At 36.8% G+C, this 16,198-nt stretch overlaps 1 protein-coding gene across 2 annotated transcripts in view; it reads right to left on the bottom strand.

Moving 5' to 3' along the window:
- Positions 1 to 13,332, bottom strand: part of LOC136808923 (alpha-2-macroglobulin-like) — a 31,659-nt gene extending 18,327 nt beyond the window's left edge. Inside the window, exons 1-13 of one of the 2 annotated variants that reach the window (XM_067065484.1) lie at positions 13,190 to 13,332; positions 12,115 to 12,375; positions 11,167 to 11,309; positions 10,239 to 10,288; positions 9,432 to 9,455; positions 8,795 to 8,846; positions 8,398 to 8,471; positions 8,121 to 8,160; positions 7,559 to 7,643; positions 7,221 to 7,344; positions 6,457 to 6,696; positions 5,887 to 6,105; positions 5,370 to 5,564 (exon numbers count right to left, since the gene is read on the bottom strand). In XM_067065484.1, the coding sequence (XP_066921585.1) occupies positions 5,370 to 5,564; positions 5,887 to 6,105; positions 6,457 to 6,696; positions 7,221 to 7,344; positions 7,559 to 7,643; positions 8,121 to 8,160; positions 8,398 to 8,471; positions 8,795 to 8,846; positions 9,432 to 9,455; positions 10,239 to 10,288; positions 11,167 to 11,309; positions 12,115 to 12,375; positions 13,190 to 13,272 (1,590 nt within the window). In that variant the 5' untranslated portion in view covers positions 13,273 to 13,332. The remainder of the gene's footprint in view (positions 1 to 5,369; positions 5,565 to 5,886; positions 6,106 to 6,456; positions 6,697 to 7,220; positions 7,345 to 7,558; positions 7,644 to 8,120; positions 8,161 to 8,397; positions 8,472 to 8,794; positions 8,847 to 9,431; positions 9,456 to 10,238; positions 10,289 to 11,166; positions 11,310 to 12,114; positions 12,376 to 13,189) is intronic. The other variant, XM_067065485.1, reaches the window with a different exon arrangement.
- Positions 13,333 to 16,198: the final 2,866 nt, after the last annotated feature.

Genomic DNA, 16,198 nt, shown 5'->3' with positions numbered 1-16,198 from the left:
TCCCAATCAAGTTTTCGAGTGGTTAAGTCATGTAGATCTAGCTTGAATCTTGCTGTGATGGGTGTCATTTTACCAAGTAAGTCATATATCTCTCCCACTTTGGATGCACAATGACGTTTGGTGAGCCTATCTGGGATTGAATTGTCTTTTGCTGGTGGTTTCTTACCACGTCGACGTTTGGCAAAGTTCAGCTCTCCAATGTTCAATGACATCAAGTCACTTTTTGGATACCATTTCAATCCAGCGACAGTCAAGGAATTGCCATCGTCAGATAAGTTCTCCTTGGGATCTTCACCGCTGAGAGTAATTCCTTTAAGTTTGTAACCACCTCTATTGACAATTGTTTCGAGCTCCTCAGATCTTTGTTTGGCTATTTGATATGAAGAGTCACCACTAATGCAGTCATCAACATAGATGTCTTGTTTGATGATTTGACTTGCTTCAGGAAATTCATCCTTGGATATGTCAGCTAATTTTCTGAGACCATATTCTGCTTGATTTCCGCTGGGCTTTACTCCATAAATCAGTGTTTTGATCACTTTTTCATCAGGTATTTTGGTTGGGTCAAGATCCTCATGCCAAATATATCTCTGTAAACACCAATCTCTCTCATCTAAGCGAACTGTGTTATACATTTTGCTAATGTCGGTATGGATACCAACTTGATGGGTTGACCAACGTATGACGATTTCTTGTAGTTTATTCAAACCATTTTTTCCTTTGGCAAGGATGTCGTTTAAACTGGATCCTGAGGCAGTTGTCATTGAGGCATCAAAGACTATACGACAGGGAGTTGAAATGGATGTGGGCTTCCACACTGCCCTCCAGGGAATGAAATTCTGAATTTGATTGTTTTTCAACCTGGATCGAACGTCAGATGGTAGGTTTTTGGCATAATCAACGAATCCCAACTTTTGAAGTTTGGCTTCAGATTCAAGCACGTCAAGTTTATCCTGTGCGTTTACAGGTAAGTTCAGCTTTTTGATTTGCTGAGTGTACGTTCGAAGTGCGATAGATTTGTTAGGTGCAAGACGTTTCACCGGATCATACATCAACGGTAACCTGGCTGTTGTGGTGCATGAATCGACATCGATCGAAACGGATGCGTTAATGACAGCTTGTTCGGCCTCCTCTCTCAGACTGATAACCTCGATCGTGTCATGGGTTTTGCAATCTTTGCAACTACGGCACTTGGTACAACGGTACGAAATTTGTGAGCCTGCGTTTTCGACATTTTCAAACGATGTTAGAACAGTGGATCGATAAGATTCGGTCGAATGAATGGGCGTGGGAGATTCCACGATAGCAAGTTTACGGATCTGGGCGAGTTCCGTATAGAAAGTAGAGGAAAGGTGGGCGTCGTGAGCTCGAGAGAATGACTCGTGTGGACCGCCAAGAACACCTGTGGTGCCATCAGAACCTCTGAACACGGATTTTAAAATCGATAAACCCGTTGGTGATTGGAAGATGAGTTTAGGGAAATGGCAGAAATTTGAGATACCGATCATCATGTCGACTTTGCCGCCTACAGATTTTGGCAATTTTGGAAATGTTTTCGCCATTACGCCCGCCGCAACAAACAGACTTTTTTCCGCTTCGCTGAGAGGATACATTGGAAATTCATCGGTTAATTTCGATAGGCAAACTCCGGTCATTACTGCATTCTCTCCGGTAATCAACGGTAACTTTACACGGTACAGTCCATGTTCGGTAAGGGTTTTGGATCCTCCAAGTCCTCCAACTGATACTGGCACTTTTGATAGCATGGTAGCATTGTTTCCAAGACGATTGACAGCATCCTGAGTGATCAAGAAATCGCTACAGCCTGAGTCATAGAAAATATTGAACAGCTCTCCATTTAATTTGATTTGCTGCAACATGTAGATACCACGATCTTTGATCTCTGCAACATTTGATTCAGCAACATTTTGGTCTTTTGTTTGCTGCAATTTTTGGTTTGAGACCGCACTGTTCGCGTGGAACGATAGCTTTATCTCCCTGGAAAATGACGGTAAGCTTTGGCTCTTAATGTATTTCGCTTTGTATCGTTCTAACAAATCCTCGTTTTCTTGAGAATCCTTATGCTCATCACAAAGCAAAACGTGTTTCTTTTTAGGGTAGGACTGGTGAGATGGGTGTGGACAAACAAACTCGGCCTGGCACTCCCCTTTTGTATGTTTCCCTTTGTTCCAGTCAGCCCCAGGGTACAAACATTGAAAGCAGAATCCCTTCTTTCGAAGAAGCGAAAAACGTTGAGATGGTGTTTTCTCAGCAAAGGTTCGACAGGAAAAGTATTGAATAACTGACCCAATCGCAACATGATCAGCTTCCCCATCCTTTGCCCCACAGAGTGAACATTTCTTGGTTTGAGAATTGCCCCCATAGAATCCAGATGGGCCTCTTCCTCCCTTTGGACCTTGAGGTGGTTTTTCGTTGTGACTCCCACAAAATCTTAACCTCTGTTGTTCGACCTTCATTTCTTTCTCGAGAAAGGTAATCAAACGGTTCCAAATAAGTTTTTCGTTGTGCTCAATCTCACAAGACTCTTTAAGCCACTGGGTTGTTCGGGCATTCCCCATCAAACGGTAGATTCGTTCCAAGCCTTCCCCATAAAACAGGTACTTCTCAATCCGGTGCTTAGTAGCCAAATTTAGGAGATCCCTCATCAAACTTATGATTTGACTGATTCCAGCTATCAACTTTTCAGGGTCCTTGGTTCTCCCCAACTGAGAGATGTTATCAAGGGTAGCAAGCTTTCTGGTCAAAAGAGTCTTGGTTTCCCCATAAGTAGCTTTCAGTCTATCCCAGATTTCACTGATGTCATCGACATGCTTTACCAGAGACAGTGCTGGCTCTGATAAGTGGTTGTTTCTCAAGAGGTCCGGAAGCACTCTCTTAGTGGTTGTTCGAAGGTAAAGCTTCTCAAATTCAGACTGAAATGTGTAAATGTCCACTGCTGAATCATACCCAGAAAACTTTCCAAGATTTATGTTCAACTTTCCCTCCTTGACGAGATCCCTTTTGCTGAGCTCCCTCTGGTCAACTTGAGACTCCAGATCTTTCAGAAACCCAGTCTTCTTAGAAGAAAGTAAATTATACGTCTTACCAAGTTCTGTAATGGCAGTTACCAGTTTTGTGGAGGTTGCAGGGTACTTGAGAATTTCTTGGTAGCTTTTGGTAAGACGTTCAAATTTCTTTCCAGATTCCTCCTGCTTGTCTTTGAGTTTCAGGAGTTGTTCATCTGTCAGCCTGGAGATCACCAATTCTTGATTACACCAGTCCGTTCTGAGCTCCTCTGCAAGTTCGTCAGCTGTCTGCACTTGGAATGACATCGCCTTTTCCTGATGGTCCACAACTGATTGCTCCTTTGCAACTACCTTGGAATTAGCATCCTTTGATTTGGTGATTCCACTCTTAATTTTGATGATGACGTCATCAAATTCCTTTTTGAATTCCTTGTCGTATACTTCGGTACCGATGATTCGTTTCAATTTGAAATGAATGGCTCTGAAATCCGTCCTCATTTCTTCCAATCTGGAAATAACATCAAGGGCGGACATGGCATCAAATGATATCTCATCAACAAAGTCTGAAATATCGTCCTTGAGAACTTCGGATTTGATGATAAAGTCATCAATATCAATAGCTGGTTTTGCATCTGCTTTTTCGTCCATTTCGGTCGTTTTTGCAGCACGCCTCCGGGTGAGGCTATAATCAATGCGCTGGGCTGTTGTTCGTTTTGGTCTGTCGCTCATCTATAACATGACTCGATAGCTGTTTGAATGTTGTGCGAGCAGCAAAATGGAACGTAGTCGGTAGTGTTTGTAACTGAGCGTTCAAACTAAAGGCAAAATATATTTTCATTAATTTCACTATAAATTATACAAGGCCTAAAAGTTGACAATTTGTTTCAAAAACTGGCTTGACAAGCAAATTTCTAAGTCTAGAAAAGTGACAAAATACAAGAAAAATATGTGAAATAAATGTAAATAAAATATCTGCTTACCAGCATACGACTAGGTGAAAACTGTGTGTACGTTCCAAAACTGAACCACAAGTAAGTAAAAGTCCAGTAAATAAAAGTCAAATCAAAGTCTTCATAAAAGTGTCAAAATTTTAAGTAAAACTCATACTCAAAAACTCATGTTGACATCGTCAACCTTCTCTCATGAAGTCAAAATTGTTGTGTGTGTTGTATCAAAAAAATCAATACGCCTATTTCTATAAAATATAATTTCTTCTTTGCGCATACCAATTATGACGTCACATAATTTGTCTCTTGTGAATTGCGTGTTTCATAAAAGTAAAAGTCATTAAAGCGATCACGCGACAGAATCATTCGGGCCACGCCTAGAATTGTCTGTACCAAAACCAATATCTATGGTTCTCTTCATATCATATCCTGATATCTTTTTTAAGCATAAGGTCATATCAGATGAGATGGAGTTTTTATAAGATACTTTAATAATTGGTCATTTGAAGTAATCAAAATGACGCGTTCTTTAGAAAAAGTAATTAAATTGGCTTGTAACTGATTAACAACCAACCAAATCAAATAAGAGCTTGTAAAAACTCTTGTCCCGGTCATATAATAGTTCTGAAATTTGTTAAATTTTACGAGATTTTGACGATCTCTGAAGTTATTTTATAGATATTGCTAAAATTGAGCCTTGTGTTTATAAATTTGGTCATAAACAAGTGATACTTTTATGGACCTAAGCTCTAAGGTGACATTTTCTTCGTTTTGAAAAAATAATAATAAATAATAATTCGGCTAAGAACATTGATTTATGCTTATAAATGGTGATTCTTATAAATAAAGATTCGTTTTTCAGCCAAAAAAAATAATAAGAGTTTCTAGAAAACTCGAACCATCTACCGTGACATTTTCATCTTAAAAAAAAACTAATAAAAATAATATGGCTAAGAACATTGATGTACGCTTATTAATAATGATTCTTATAGATAAACATGCGTTTTTTGAGCCAACAAATTTTTTTTGCAAAAATCTACTTGAGCCATCTTTTACCTATGATGGTACCCTACATTCATGCAAAAAATCAGAAAAAATTAATGATCAAATTTTTCACAAAGTCCAAAAAACCCGTTTTTTAGCCGTTTTTTATCCTTTTATCCCAAATTTGCCCAAAAATTTTTTTTTTCGAAAATCGGGCTCCGTCACATTTGGCCACCACCACTTTTGCACCTTTGTACCAAAAATCAAAAGATTCCTATGATTCAATCCTGAGAAAAGTTGGTAACAGACGAACGAACGGACGAACGGACGAACGAACACAGGTTAATTTATAGGACCTTCACCCCACCGGGTTAGGTCCAAAAAGCGTACAGGTTCAGCTTAGAGTTCTTACCAAGAAATTAATATCTTTGTAATCAGCTTTGGTGAAATCAACATTAAAGGTGGCGTATTGGTCAACAGCAACCGATGTTGGTCCAGAGATACTCAAAAAACTTTTGCTCCTTGAATGCCACGCCATTGACCGCCCTGAGGCTGTTGGGAGGCGGTTTCTTTGGCGTAAGTGTCTGGAGCCCTGTCCACGGCCCTGCTTAAATAAAGGTAGGAAAATATAGAGGACAATATAAAAATTATAGAATTATTTATAATCAGGGTTTTAAGATTGATGAATTCCGGGAATAACTTTTTCTTAAAGCTATCTTAAACGATATTTGAACATGAAAAAAAATGCTGAGCTTGCGAAAACCGTTTCTTAAAAGACGTCAAGAATAATATGTCATCTTTGCTTAAAATGCCAAGCTTTTGTCGGTGGTGTCAATCTACCCAATGGAATGATTAAAATGATTGGAATAAAGTCTTTTTTAAATTTTACTATTCTCGAAATGTTTTCCAAATAATGGCAATAGAGTTACCTTTTTCTTTTTGATAACTTCTGACTTCTTGGTTGGAAGAACACCTTCCGCATTGAAAATATATTTGGTTGAATCAGCTCTGGGGAAGACATTGAATTCATCATAACCATTTATAACAGTGACTAAACGTTTTTGCCGGCGGCCGGGAGTCGGAGAAATGGTTAGCCAGACTTTGGTTGGTGTTTGTTTTGGTCGACCATCTGGTGTGTTGACCAACATCTTAAAATTGATTGAATAAGTAAATTTCAATATAGTGAATTTCAATACAGTAAATTTGGTACACGCGACGGTGGGATGGTATGCTGGGCATGGTCAACTGCTGAACATGTTACCTCTTGAGAGACTAAACTGTTGAAAAGGTGGCCTTTAGAAAGATCCCTTTTTAAACAACTTCTTCAATTGCATTAGTCGTTCTTGACTTGCTAATTTAAAAAACCCGCTTTTTAGAGAGACTGCTTTTGACTTTTTGTTGTTTTTGCTTAGTTTCGGAAAGTAACCTATCCTATAATACTCAACAAGCAAAGTTAAGACATTTTTACTCACTTCTTATGAAATGTTAAAGAAACTTACCTTGACTGGGAAAATCATTCCAGGTTTAAAATATTTTGGAATTTCAAATTTGATTTCGTAAGGTTGTCTCGAGAAGTGTTTTGATTGGTGTTCCTCAGTTTGCTTGATAGCTGTTCCCTCCTCAGTTAGATTTGCAATGACTTTGAGGGAATATTTACTGTAGGAGTCTGAATAACGAAGCCGTTTAGGTTTGTTCATCATCTTCTTCAAGGGGAATTCAATGTTTTCACATCCTTTAATCTAAAGATTGAAAAACAAGAAATATTTAACAAATAGCCATCCTCGTCTGAAAAGACTTACACACTGTTTAATTTTTCATCCTGAAAAGGTTTTGGAAAATCATTGAAAACAACATTACAATTTTATTCTCGCATGCCAAAATTCCTTACTCTCTAAATTTTTACTCTCCAAATGTAAATGAGGTAGAAATAGGGTACTAGATTCAAGATTGAAAGTGTCGAATGACGTCATTTGTTGTACTGACATGCAAACAGCGCTTAACTAGAGCTTTACCCCCTCATTAAGGTTGATAATAGACGATTATTTCGTCCGTTTAGAGGCCAGTAAACGCGGGAAAGAGTTAGGGCGTCAGGGCGGTTTACGGGAAAAAAGTGGCGGTAAAGTTTTTGGAACACTGTACACTGTAAACATCACCACCACTGCTTACTCCACCCGAATTTATCACGCCTCTCCTAAACTGTTCCCTTTTTTAGTGATAAAATCGATAGGATCGTCTATAGGTTGATCATAGGTGTTGTCTTTACCTTTTTGTTAATGTTGATGCAGAATGTTTTCTTATCATCTGATCTTATTCTTAGTAAATAAGAATTTGGTTTCAAGCAAAGTGATGCTTCCAACTTTCCAGAGACTTCTTTACCATACGTATATCTATAAGAAAAATTCGAATGAATATCACATGTTGATATAAGCAAAAAATATTTTTCTCTTCCTCTTTCTGACCAACCTTGCTCCACATCCGTGTCAATTCAATCTCAAAAAGCTTGTAAATTAAAATTGACGAGTTAAGCGAACGGTATCACTCAGATTTAAAAACGAAACCTGTAATAAGGGCGGGAGGTATGGCGGTATGAAATTAACGTACTTTCCACAGATTTTGGTGGTGATGGTAGTATCATCATCCATAATATACGAAGGTGTCGTAATGTCCACTTTGAATTTTGGTAAGACTAAAAGGGAAATCAATAAATGATACAAAAATCTAAAAAATTACCAAAAATTAGTGATCAGGTCATAAAAATGTGTATAGATTATGAGGATTTTTGTTTATAAACCCCCTTCTCACAGACCCACTGGGAACCCCTTCCCACTGGAAAAATTGGCAAAAATATCGTCCTCAGTGGAAAATTATACTCTAATTTTTGTCCCGCTGAAAATAATCAGATGAGCAAATCCCCACTGCAAAATATTGTACTATTTTTTCCATCCACACTGAATTTTTTGACCAGAAAACAATGGAATTCAAATCCCCAGCCATTAGAAACATGTGACTATCAATCCCCATCGAGTTTGGGTCCGTTATTGTTACCCCCACTGGCTGATTAAATCCCCCCGGGTCCGTAAGAAAAGGGGGTGTGTTTATATAAATTCGATTCAACTTTTTTCATCAGGACACACAGTATAATAGCTTAGAAATTTCGACTTACCATATTTCTCAACTTTAATACTGACTTCTGCTTTTAGTTTCTAAAAAAAAGTGGGAAAAATCGGAAAATTAGAATCAATATTCCTTCTTTTCTTGTTATTATGTGGAAACCATGGTAAGTGCAATAAGACTTGATCCCTTGAGAGTGGTTTCTACATGGTAGTAAAAAAGAGTGTTAACTTGAATGTACTTGATGACTATCAAGCTAAGATTTTTTCAAAAGTTGATCAAGAAAATCAGAATCAGAAATTATCCTATCAATAAAATAAGAAACCTACTTCAGATTTGGCAACAATCTTCCATGTACCAAGGACTGGTTTGATGGATAGCGCCATTTCGAAACTTGACATTCCTAAAGAAAAAAATCGTTGTTTTATAAGAAAGAATTGATAAGAACAACGAGGCTCAAAATCGTCAAAAAATAAGAACAATTTAAGAACAATTCTGAGCCTGCAATTGTCATTTCAATCAATTTAAAGGTGTGAAGAAGAACTTAAATTTTGTCCTAAGATTATAGAGTAAGAAAAATTTGAAGTTCAAAGTGCCTAAATCATAAGAGCAGTCGAGCCTCATCAAAAATTAACTTGTTCTTATAAAAAAAATAATTGTGTTTAAAAAGGTTGTATTGAACATTTAAACTATTGATAACCGGAAAATTCAACTAAGTCAATTTACCCCCATCAAGAGTATGATTGGTCCATTGCATGACACGTGACCCAGTTGGATTCTAAAAATGGGAGATAAAAGAATATGAATTAAATATAAAAATTCCTTTAAAAGTTTCCCCAAAAAAGCGTCACAGTCAATTTGTAAAGTACATTCTTTTTGGCAGTCCGTACATTTTTCACGTGAAGGAAGGAGAATAAGTATAATTAAAAGTAATACCTATCGTTGAAATAATAATCTTAAGAGCGGATGATATTAAGAACTTATTACATGAAGATGAAAAATGAACATTAAAAAAAGATGACTTTTCTCGTAATCCACCAAATTTTGAATTTATCCTTTTCTGAAAGTTTGAACCTAGCTGATTTCAAGTATAATATCAGATCTTTTATATTTATCTTTGAGCAAAAGTTATAACCCTCCTAAGCGGGTCCATTTTGCCCATTTTCAGCCTACTTCGTTAATATAAATTCTATATTCGATGTTTGATGGAATTAGTGAACAGTCACCGAAAAATACGATTCTGATAATTAATAATTTAAGTTTCTCTTACCAAAAAGCTTCGTATTTCACTCGGAAAATAAAAATGTTTTTTAAAATTAATTTAATCACAGAAAAGTAAGAGTGACTTTATTAGAAAACTTACCAAAATGTAAACTTGATCGATAGTCTAATAAAAAGGAGAAAGATAAAGAATATAAATCGTCTGATTATGAAACAAAAACAAGTAAATTTTAGTTAAGATATTTGGCGCAAATCTTGGACGGAATTTTCCGTCAAACATTTAAAAACACTTTGGAAAAAATTTCTTCTGTTTCCAGGGAAGAATGTGAACTATATGTTGTATAAATGACGTCCGATTAATGTCCTAAAACGTTTTATAAAAATAACACTCTATATTGGAAAAGCTTGGATATATCAGTCCTAAAATTGAACAGTTAAATCTCGCTAATTCGAAGTCCAACGGAAAGTGAAATTCGTTTGAATTACAGAGAGATTATGACACCCCTGTCTCATAGTTCGGGTGAAACTTTTTCCACATCGGGGGTAAAATTTTCCAATGGGGATAGAGATTCTATTGTTCCAAGCTTAAAAATCCAATGGGGGTGGTTTTGGAGTGCAATTTTTTACAATGAAATTTGAATGGGGATGAAATCAAAGTCAATTTCACAGTGGGCCTGAAATTTTGGGGTATTTTTAGTACCGGGAACGAGATTTGGGCCAGATTTTCCAGTGGGGCTTGGGTCCCAGCGGGTCTGTGACGCAGGGGTGTATTATGAGGATTAGAGCTTCAGAAAGCATTTTACGAAGATTGTCCAGGGACTGAGGTTCAATTTGTAGAAAGATTCGAATAATGGAAATTCGATTTAGCAAGAGTCTACTGCAATAAATTTATTCTACGACATTTGCTGCACCAGGCAGCTCTATTGTTAAGATTATTCAAAAATTATACCTCACTATTTGGTTTCAAGTTCTTGTTTACACTGACCAACCGAAATCGAACTGTAAATAAAAAATGAGTTAAATGAAAAAAAATCAACACAAGCGATCCGAAGGCTCCTCTGTCGATAGCTCCACCAACCCGAAGGTTGAACTTTACTTTTACACTACGGAGAATGTACAGGGTGTCCCAGAAAACTCCTGTGTTAGAACAGACTTCAAGTATAGAAAGGCTTTTGTGGTATGTCAAAAATTAGAATTTGTGTGTTTTATTTAATGTCGTTTTTCTTTGTCTGATATGAGAAATTCCTTTAAGATGTTTTATTACACAATTAAAATTTTTATTAGGTTTATAAGTGAATTGTGTTTTTGTTGCATCGTAAGAAGTGTTAAGTGTTTAAGTAAGTAAGTCTGCAACCGCAATCGGAGGCGACCCGAAGGCTCTTTCAATAGCTATCTAACCAAAGATAGGGGATGGCACCACTCTTTCTCCCTGGATTGCTCTAAAGTTTCAATTACTTTGTTAGTCGTGTTCTGACGTAGGACGATTCCAGGACACGCTGTAGAGCCTTCAGTTATGGTATCAGTATATCAGACTTCAGTTATCACAGTATTTTGAAGTCTTACCAATGATTTGGCAAGGGTACCTGATGTCTCTCGTCAAACAGTTGTCAAGGGTAAGTGAAGGTGTCCTTCCCCACCTTTGGGTATACAGACCCGGTGGAACAACAAGTGAGGAGGCTGAAGGCTCAAAATGAGATAAAATTCCCTAAGAATTCGAGAAAAAAAACTCATTTGCTCAAAAATGGGGAGGCTTGAGTCTCCCCAGTCTTCCCGTTTCTGCCGGGTCTGGTATAGGTAAACTATGGATTGTACGGGACTGTGCAGACGCATGCAGGACTTGCTTTATGTTTAGATAATTATGAATTAAGAAACTATACCTTTTCCACCGGGTTTATAAATCGGTTTATCGGTTTGTATGAATAACCGATCTTTTAGCGATTTGACTTCCAAATTAAGTGGTTTCGCTGTAAAGGGCATTTCGTCTGTCTCGGCTGAGTCGGTTGAGAATTTGAAAACAATCCTTGGAATGAATGATAGAGAAACCAGATAAAATACCAGATAAGTCTAGGTTTTACTCTAAAGAAATTAATAAAAGCGTAAAATGACGCTTTACGAAAACAATTTATGAATAGCTTAAAACTTGTTACAATTTAGGCCAATACCTGCAATCTTGGACAAAATATTTGAGACAAAGGAGATTTCCCTGCAAAATTTTAAACACCACAAATAATTTTAAGCGCGTTAAAGTACGGTTGAAAAATAGAGACTGAAGACTTGGATCCTTCACTCAAAAGCTCAAATTGCTCCAATAAGGCTGGAAATATAGCCTAGAAGCCATCGAACCCCTCCAAAATCGAAATGTTCAATAAAATAAAGTGTAAGTACTAAATTTGAAATTCTCTCCAAGACTCTAAATTCTGAAAAACGTTAAATCTCAATATATTTCGACCAAGCTTTGTAGGGGTGAATAAAGAACAATTGAAGAAAATGCTGATTTTAAGCTCTTCAGGTCAATATACATTGAAGAAAGTAAGCTTATAAAAATATTTTGGCCTTAAAATTCACGAGTACAGAAAGAGAGCTGACACTGATTTAAGACGAAGCAACTTTTTTAATAATACAGTCTATTTCATATACGACTGGAGTCGTTTATAATGCGTGTAATACAGTAGTATAGGCGTTATATGATAATACGATTATTGTTACTGGATTTAGTTTGTATAACTAAAATTGTTCCCTCCATTACTTTTTGCTCTATTTTCTTCTATGTCTAAATTAGTGCTTGCTAAACTATATATGAAAAAACATTAAACGTTTTGACAAACCTTTTTTCTGATCCAAATTTCCTTTCATCTACTCTAATCGGGATCGTAATCAATTGTCTGCGATCACGAGCCATGACTTCCGTCACAACCTCTTGACTGATATCGATCGATTCTCGATGGTTCAGACGAACAGTTAGTGTGAAACCTTTCTTCAAAGGTGGGATACTGAAAGTGGCTGTGGTAATTTCACCAGGGAATACCACTCGTGGTATGGTCACCAAGTAAACTGGCTTCTTGGGTAGAGGAGGTAATTTGATTTTGCTGAAATATAATTTGGTTCTAAACAATAGATCGAACTAAGAGGGGTTCTTACTCCCGGGGGAGGGGTACATGGGCAAAAAGCAGTACGGGGATCTGACGCTGGCCAGGGTATACTTCAGCCCCTCGTACGGTCGCAAAAGCACCAAAATAGAAGAATCGGTCCCTCGTGTGGAACCTTTTTGGGGGAAATTGGAAAAAATAGGGAAAATTTTGAGAAAACTTTTGAATTTCAGTCCCATTCAGGGTCACTTTTTTCAAAAATACGAGTCCCACGTAGGGTTCATTTTTCGAACTTCAGCAACACACCCCCTCGGTCGGCATAGGTAGCACCCCCCCCGGGTTCGTACTTGTAATGTTCGTTCCAAACAGTTTGGTAATATGTTTAAAAACATTGCCTTTGGTAGAAAAATGCATCATTAATAGAAGTACGTGAAAGCTAACTTTTGAGTGGATTGACTTATCCTTAAAACATATTTTGAAATTTTCACTACTCGATCACAGATTTTTTATAGTTTTTGAAAATTTAAACATCGCTGAAATATCAAATATTGGCTCACTGCTTTTGTAGTTTGAGCACTCTTGGATTGGGTGGAGAGTCTTCATTTAAGACGCTCACTATTTGCATTATGCATTGCTCGCTGCTCGCAGTTTGAGCACTCTTGTGACTCCACAATGCAATCCACAAAATGTGTAACCGTACATCCTGTGCCCAAGTCCAGGAGTTGCCATAAAGCCATTATGGGAGGGCACATTGCTATACATTCAAATATCAAATATAAATTCTGATATTTCCGACAGAATAATATGTACTTACCGGATTTTGATGCGTGCTTGAGCTCCAACAACAAAAAATATCACCAGTGCAGATATGAAAGCCGTTCGCGGCTGCAGTGCCATCTTTGTTTCTTTTGTTCAAAGTCTAAATATCTATTTGTACACACAAATATATAAGAGCATAAGGCTTCGATATATCAAATACAGAAGTACATTAACCATTATAAGGCTTTACAGACTCTAAATCATCCAGTGTCTTAAGAGATTACAGAGAAATACTCACAAAATGGTGAAAGTAAGAACATTTAAGAAAACTTTTAGGCATAAAATTCAAAAAGTAAAGAACAGATTCAAAATTTCTCAAAAGGAGGCTCTAAAAAATGCAAATGCCTGCAAAATAGATTTGTAAAATGTATCAAGTGTAGCAGACTCTATTCTTCTCGATAACTAATCCAGACTCCTGTTTCAATATTTTTAATGACAAAATTAAAGTACTTGTAGAGAGACATCTACCCACAGTCAAACTTACCAAACGTCAAGTTAGATCAAAAACAAAACCATGGATAACGCCAGGAATTTTGAAGTCAATCAAAAAACGTGACCACTACCAAACAAAACACGCTAAGGCTAAAACTAAGGAGTCCAAAGATCGACTCTATGAATTATATCGTAGGTATCGAAATATGATAGTCACTTTGACTAGACGTAGTAAAAAAAAACCACTACATCAGATATTTTGATTTCCATTCTAAAAACTCTAGAAAAGTCTGGTCTGGTGTTCGCGATATAATCTCAACAAGGGCTAACTCAGAATCACCCATTTCAATCATCACAGGTGACTCTTTGACATCAGATCCTGAGAAAGTAGCCAATTCCTTCAATGATTTTTTCACTACTATAGCTGATTCTATTCGTGAAAAAATGCCGCCTTCTTACAATCACTTCAGCAGTTTCATGAAAGATCCAAATCTGCATTCCATCCTCTTAGCACCAACCACTAATCAAGAAATTGCAAGGGTGATTGGCTCTTTCTCAATAAATAAAGCAAGTGGTCCTCATAGTATTCCTATAAAAATCCTTAAACTTTTAAGACTTGATATTTCTGTGCCAATATCGGCGCTGATAAACTACTCCTTTCTCAGTGGTATTTTTCCCTCTACTCTCAAAATATCCAAAGTTGTGCCTGTCTTCAAACACAAAGGTTCTCCCCTTGAAGTCTCTAATTATAGGCCAATTTCACTTTTATCTAACATTGAAAAAAATTTTGAGAAAGTGATGTACTCACGTCTTTCTGATTTTCTTGAAAACCATAATCAAATCTACTCTCGACAATTTGGTTTTCGTAAGGCTCACTCTACTGAGCATACACTCATTAATATTGTCGAACGTATCCGAAACTATCTTGACAATGGTGGGTTTGCCTGTGGTGTATTTGTCGATCTACAAAAGGTTTTCGACACAGTTGATCACGAAATCTTACTTGAAAAACTCGATCACTACGGAGTCAGAGGCATTGTTAATGACTGGTTCCGATCTTACCTCACTAACCGCTCCCAGTATGTTTCTCTTTCAGGCTCAAATTCCCTTTTAAAATCTATTAATCATGGAGTTCCTCAGGGTTCAGTCTTGGGTCCTCTGCTGTTCTTGTTGTATATAAACGATCTTCACCGCTGTATAAGAACCTCTGAAACATATCATTTTGCTGATGATACTCATTTACTAAATTTTTCAAAAACTGTATGGAGTCTTTGTGGGAGGGTTAATGCTGATCTCAGAGTTTTAGTCAGCTGGCTTAATGCCAACAAAATTTCTTTGAATGCTAGCAAAACTGAGTTTGTTATTTTTCGTTCCCCTTGGAGACAGAATTAAGCTTTGCGGGAAAATTCTATCACCAAGTAAGAGTGTGAAGTATTTGGGTGTTCACCTTGACAATCATCTAAACTGGAAGGTTCATACTTCTTTCGTTGCTGCTACATTGAGAAGGGCAAATGGGGCAATATCCAAACTTCGTCACTATGTTCCAATTCAGATCCTTCTAAACATTTATCATGCAATTTTTGCTTCTCATGTTCGCTATGCTAGTCAACTCTGGGGACTGTGTGACAATACTGTCACACATAGAATTCTTACTCTTCAAAACACTGCACTAAGACTCATGACCTTTAGTGAACCAAGAACTTCTGCCACTCCCCTGTTTGCTGAACTTAAATTACTCAAAATCTTTGATCAGGTGAAAGTAATGAATATCTTATTTATTCAAAAATACCTCCAGGGTAATCTTCCATCTGATGTCCTATCAACACTTAATTTTGATGAAATTGATCACAAAACTGGCACCAGGGGCAAAGCTATTAAACTACTAAAACTTTCAACGGTCAAAAACCACAAATTTTGGACTTAACTCTTTCTCTCGTCTTTCGTCAAAACAATGGAATGAGTTACTAATAAATCATCCTGACACTGATTTTCACAACCTTGATACTGATGAACTAAAATCTTTAGCTACAAAATTCTATTTAGACAAATACAAAGCTGAAAACGAATAATCTTTGTGTGTGTGTGTGTGTGTGTGCGTAATTGTGTGTGCATGAGCTTAGTGTGTTTTCCCAGGGTGGGAGGGGGTGGGTCGTGTAACAGGAAGAACTTTATAGATAAAACTACTCAAAGAAATTTTCATAAAATAAAAGTAAAAAAAATATTTTTCTTATATTCATTATTTTGTGTCACTATTAATATTATGATAATCGTTTATTCATTTGTTCTTTAGTTCTGTAATAATTTTTCAGTTTCTTCTAGGTTCCCCATTGTATTAGAGAAATCTATTTTTTTTTGTAAGGGGTTATCCTGCTGTGTTGCAGCGAAAATATATTCAATTCAATTCAATTCAATTCAACTCTCTATCTATCCAATATTGCACCAACCTAATATTTTCATTTTTGTTCCCCACACTCCTCTAAACACCTAAGGTATAACATTGAAGAATGATAATACTCTATAACCAACTTCGACTTTCAAGTGAACCCTTTTTATACTAATTCGAAGTCTATCA

The sequence above is a fragment of the Clytia hemisphaerica genome, unplaced genomic scaffold (genome assembly GCF_902728285.1).
Source record: "Clytia hemisphaerica strain Z4C2 unplaced genomic scaffold, Clytia hemisphaerica genome assembly, whole genome shotgun sequence".
NCBI classification, from domain to species: Eukaryota; Metazoa; Cnidaria; class Hydrozoa; order Leptothecata; family Clytiidae; genus Clytia; species Clytia hemisphaerica.
The sequence above is the reverse complement of the archived record's forward strand: the minus strand, read 5'-3'. Positions and strand labels throughout refer to the sequence as shown.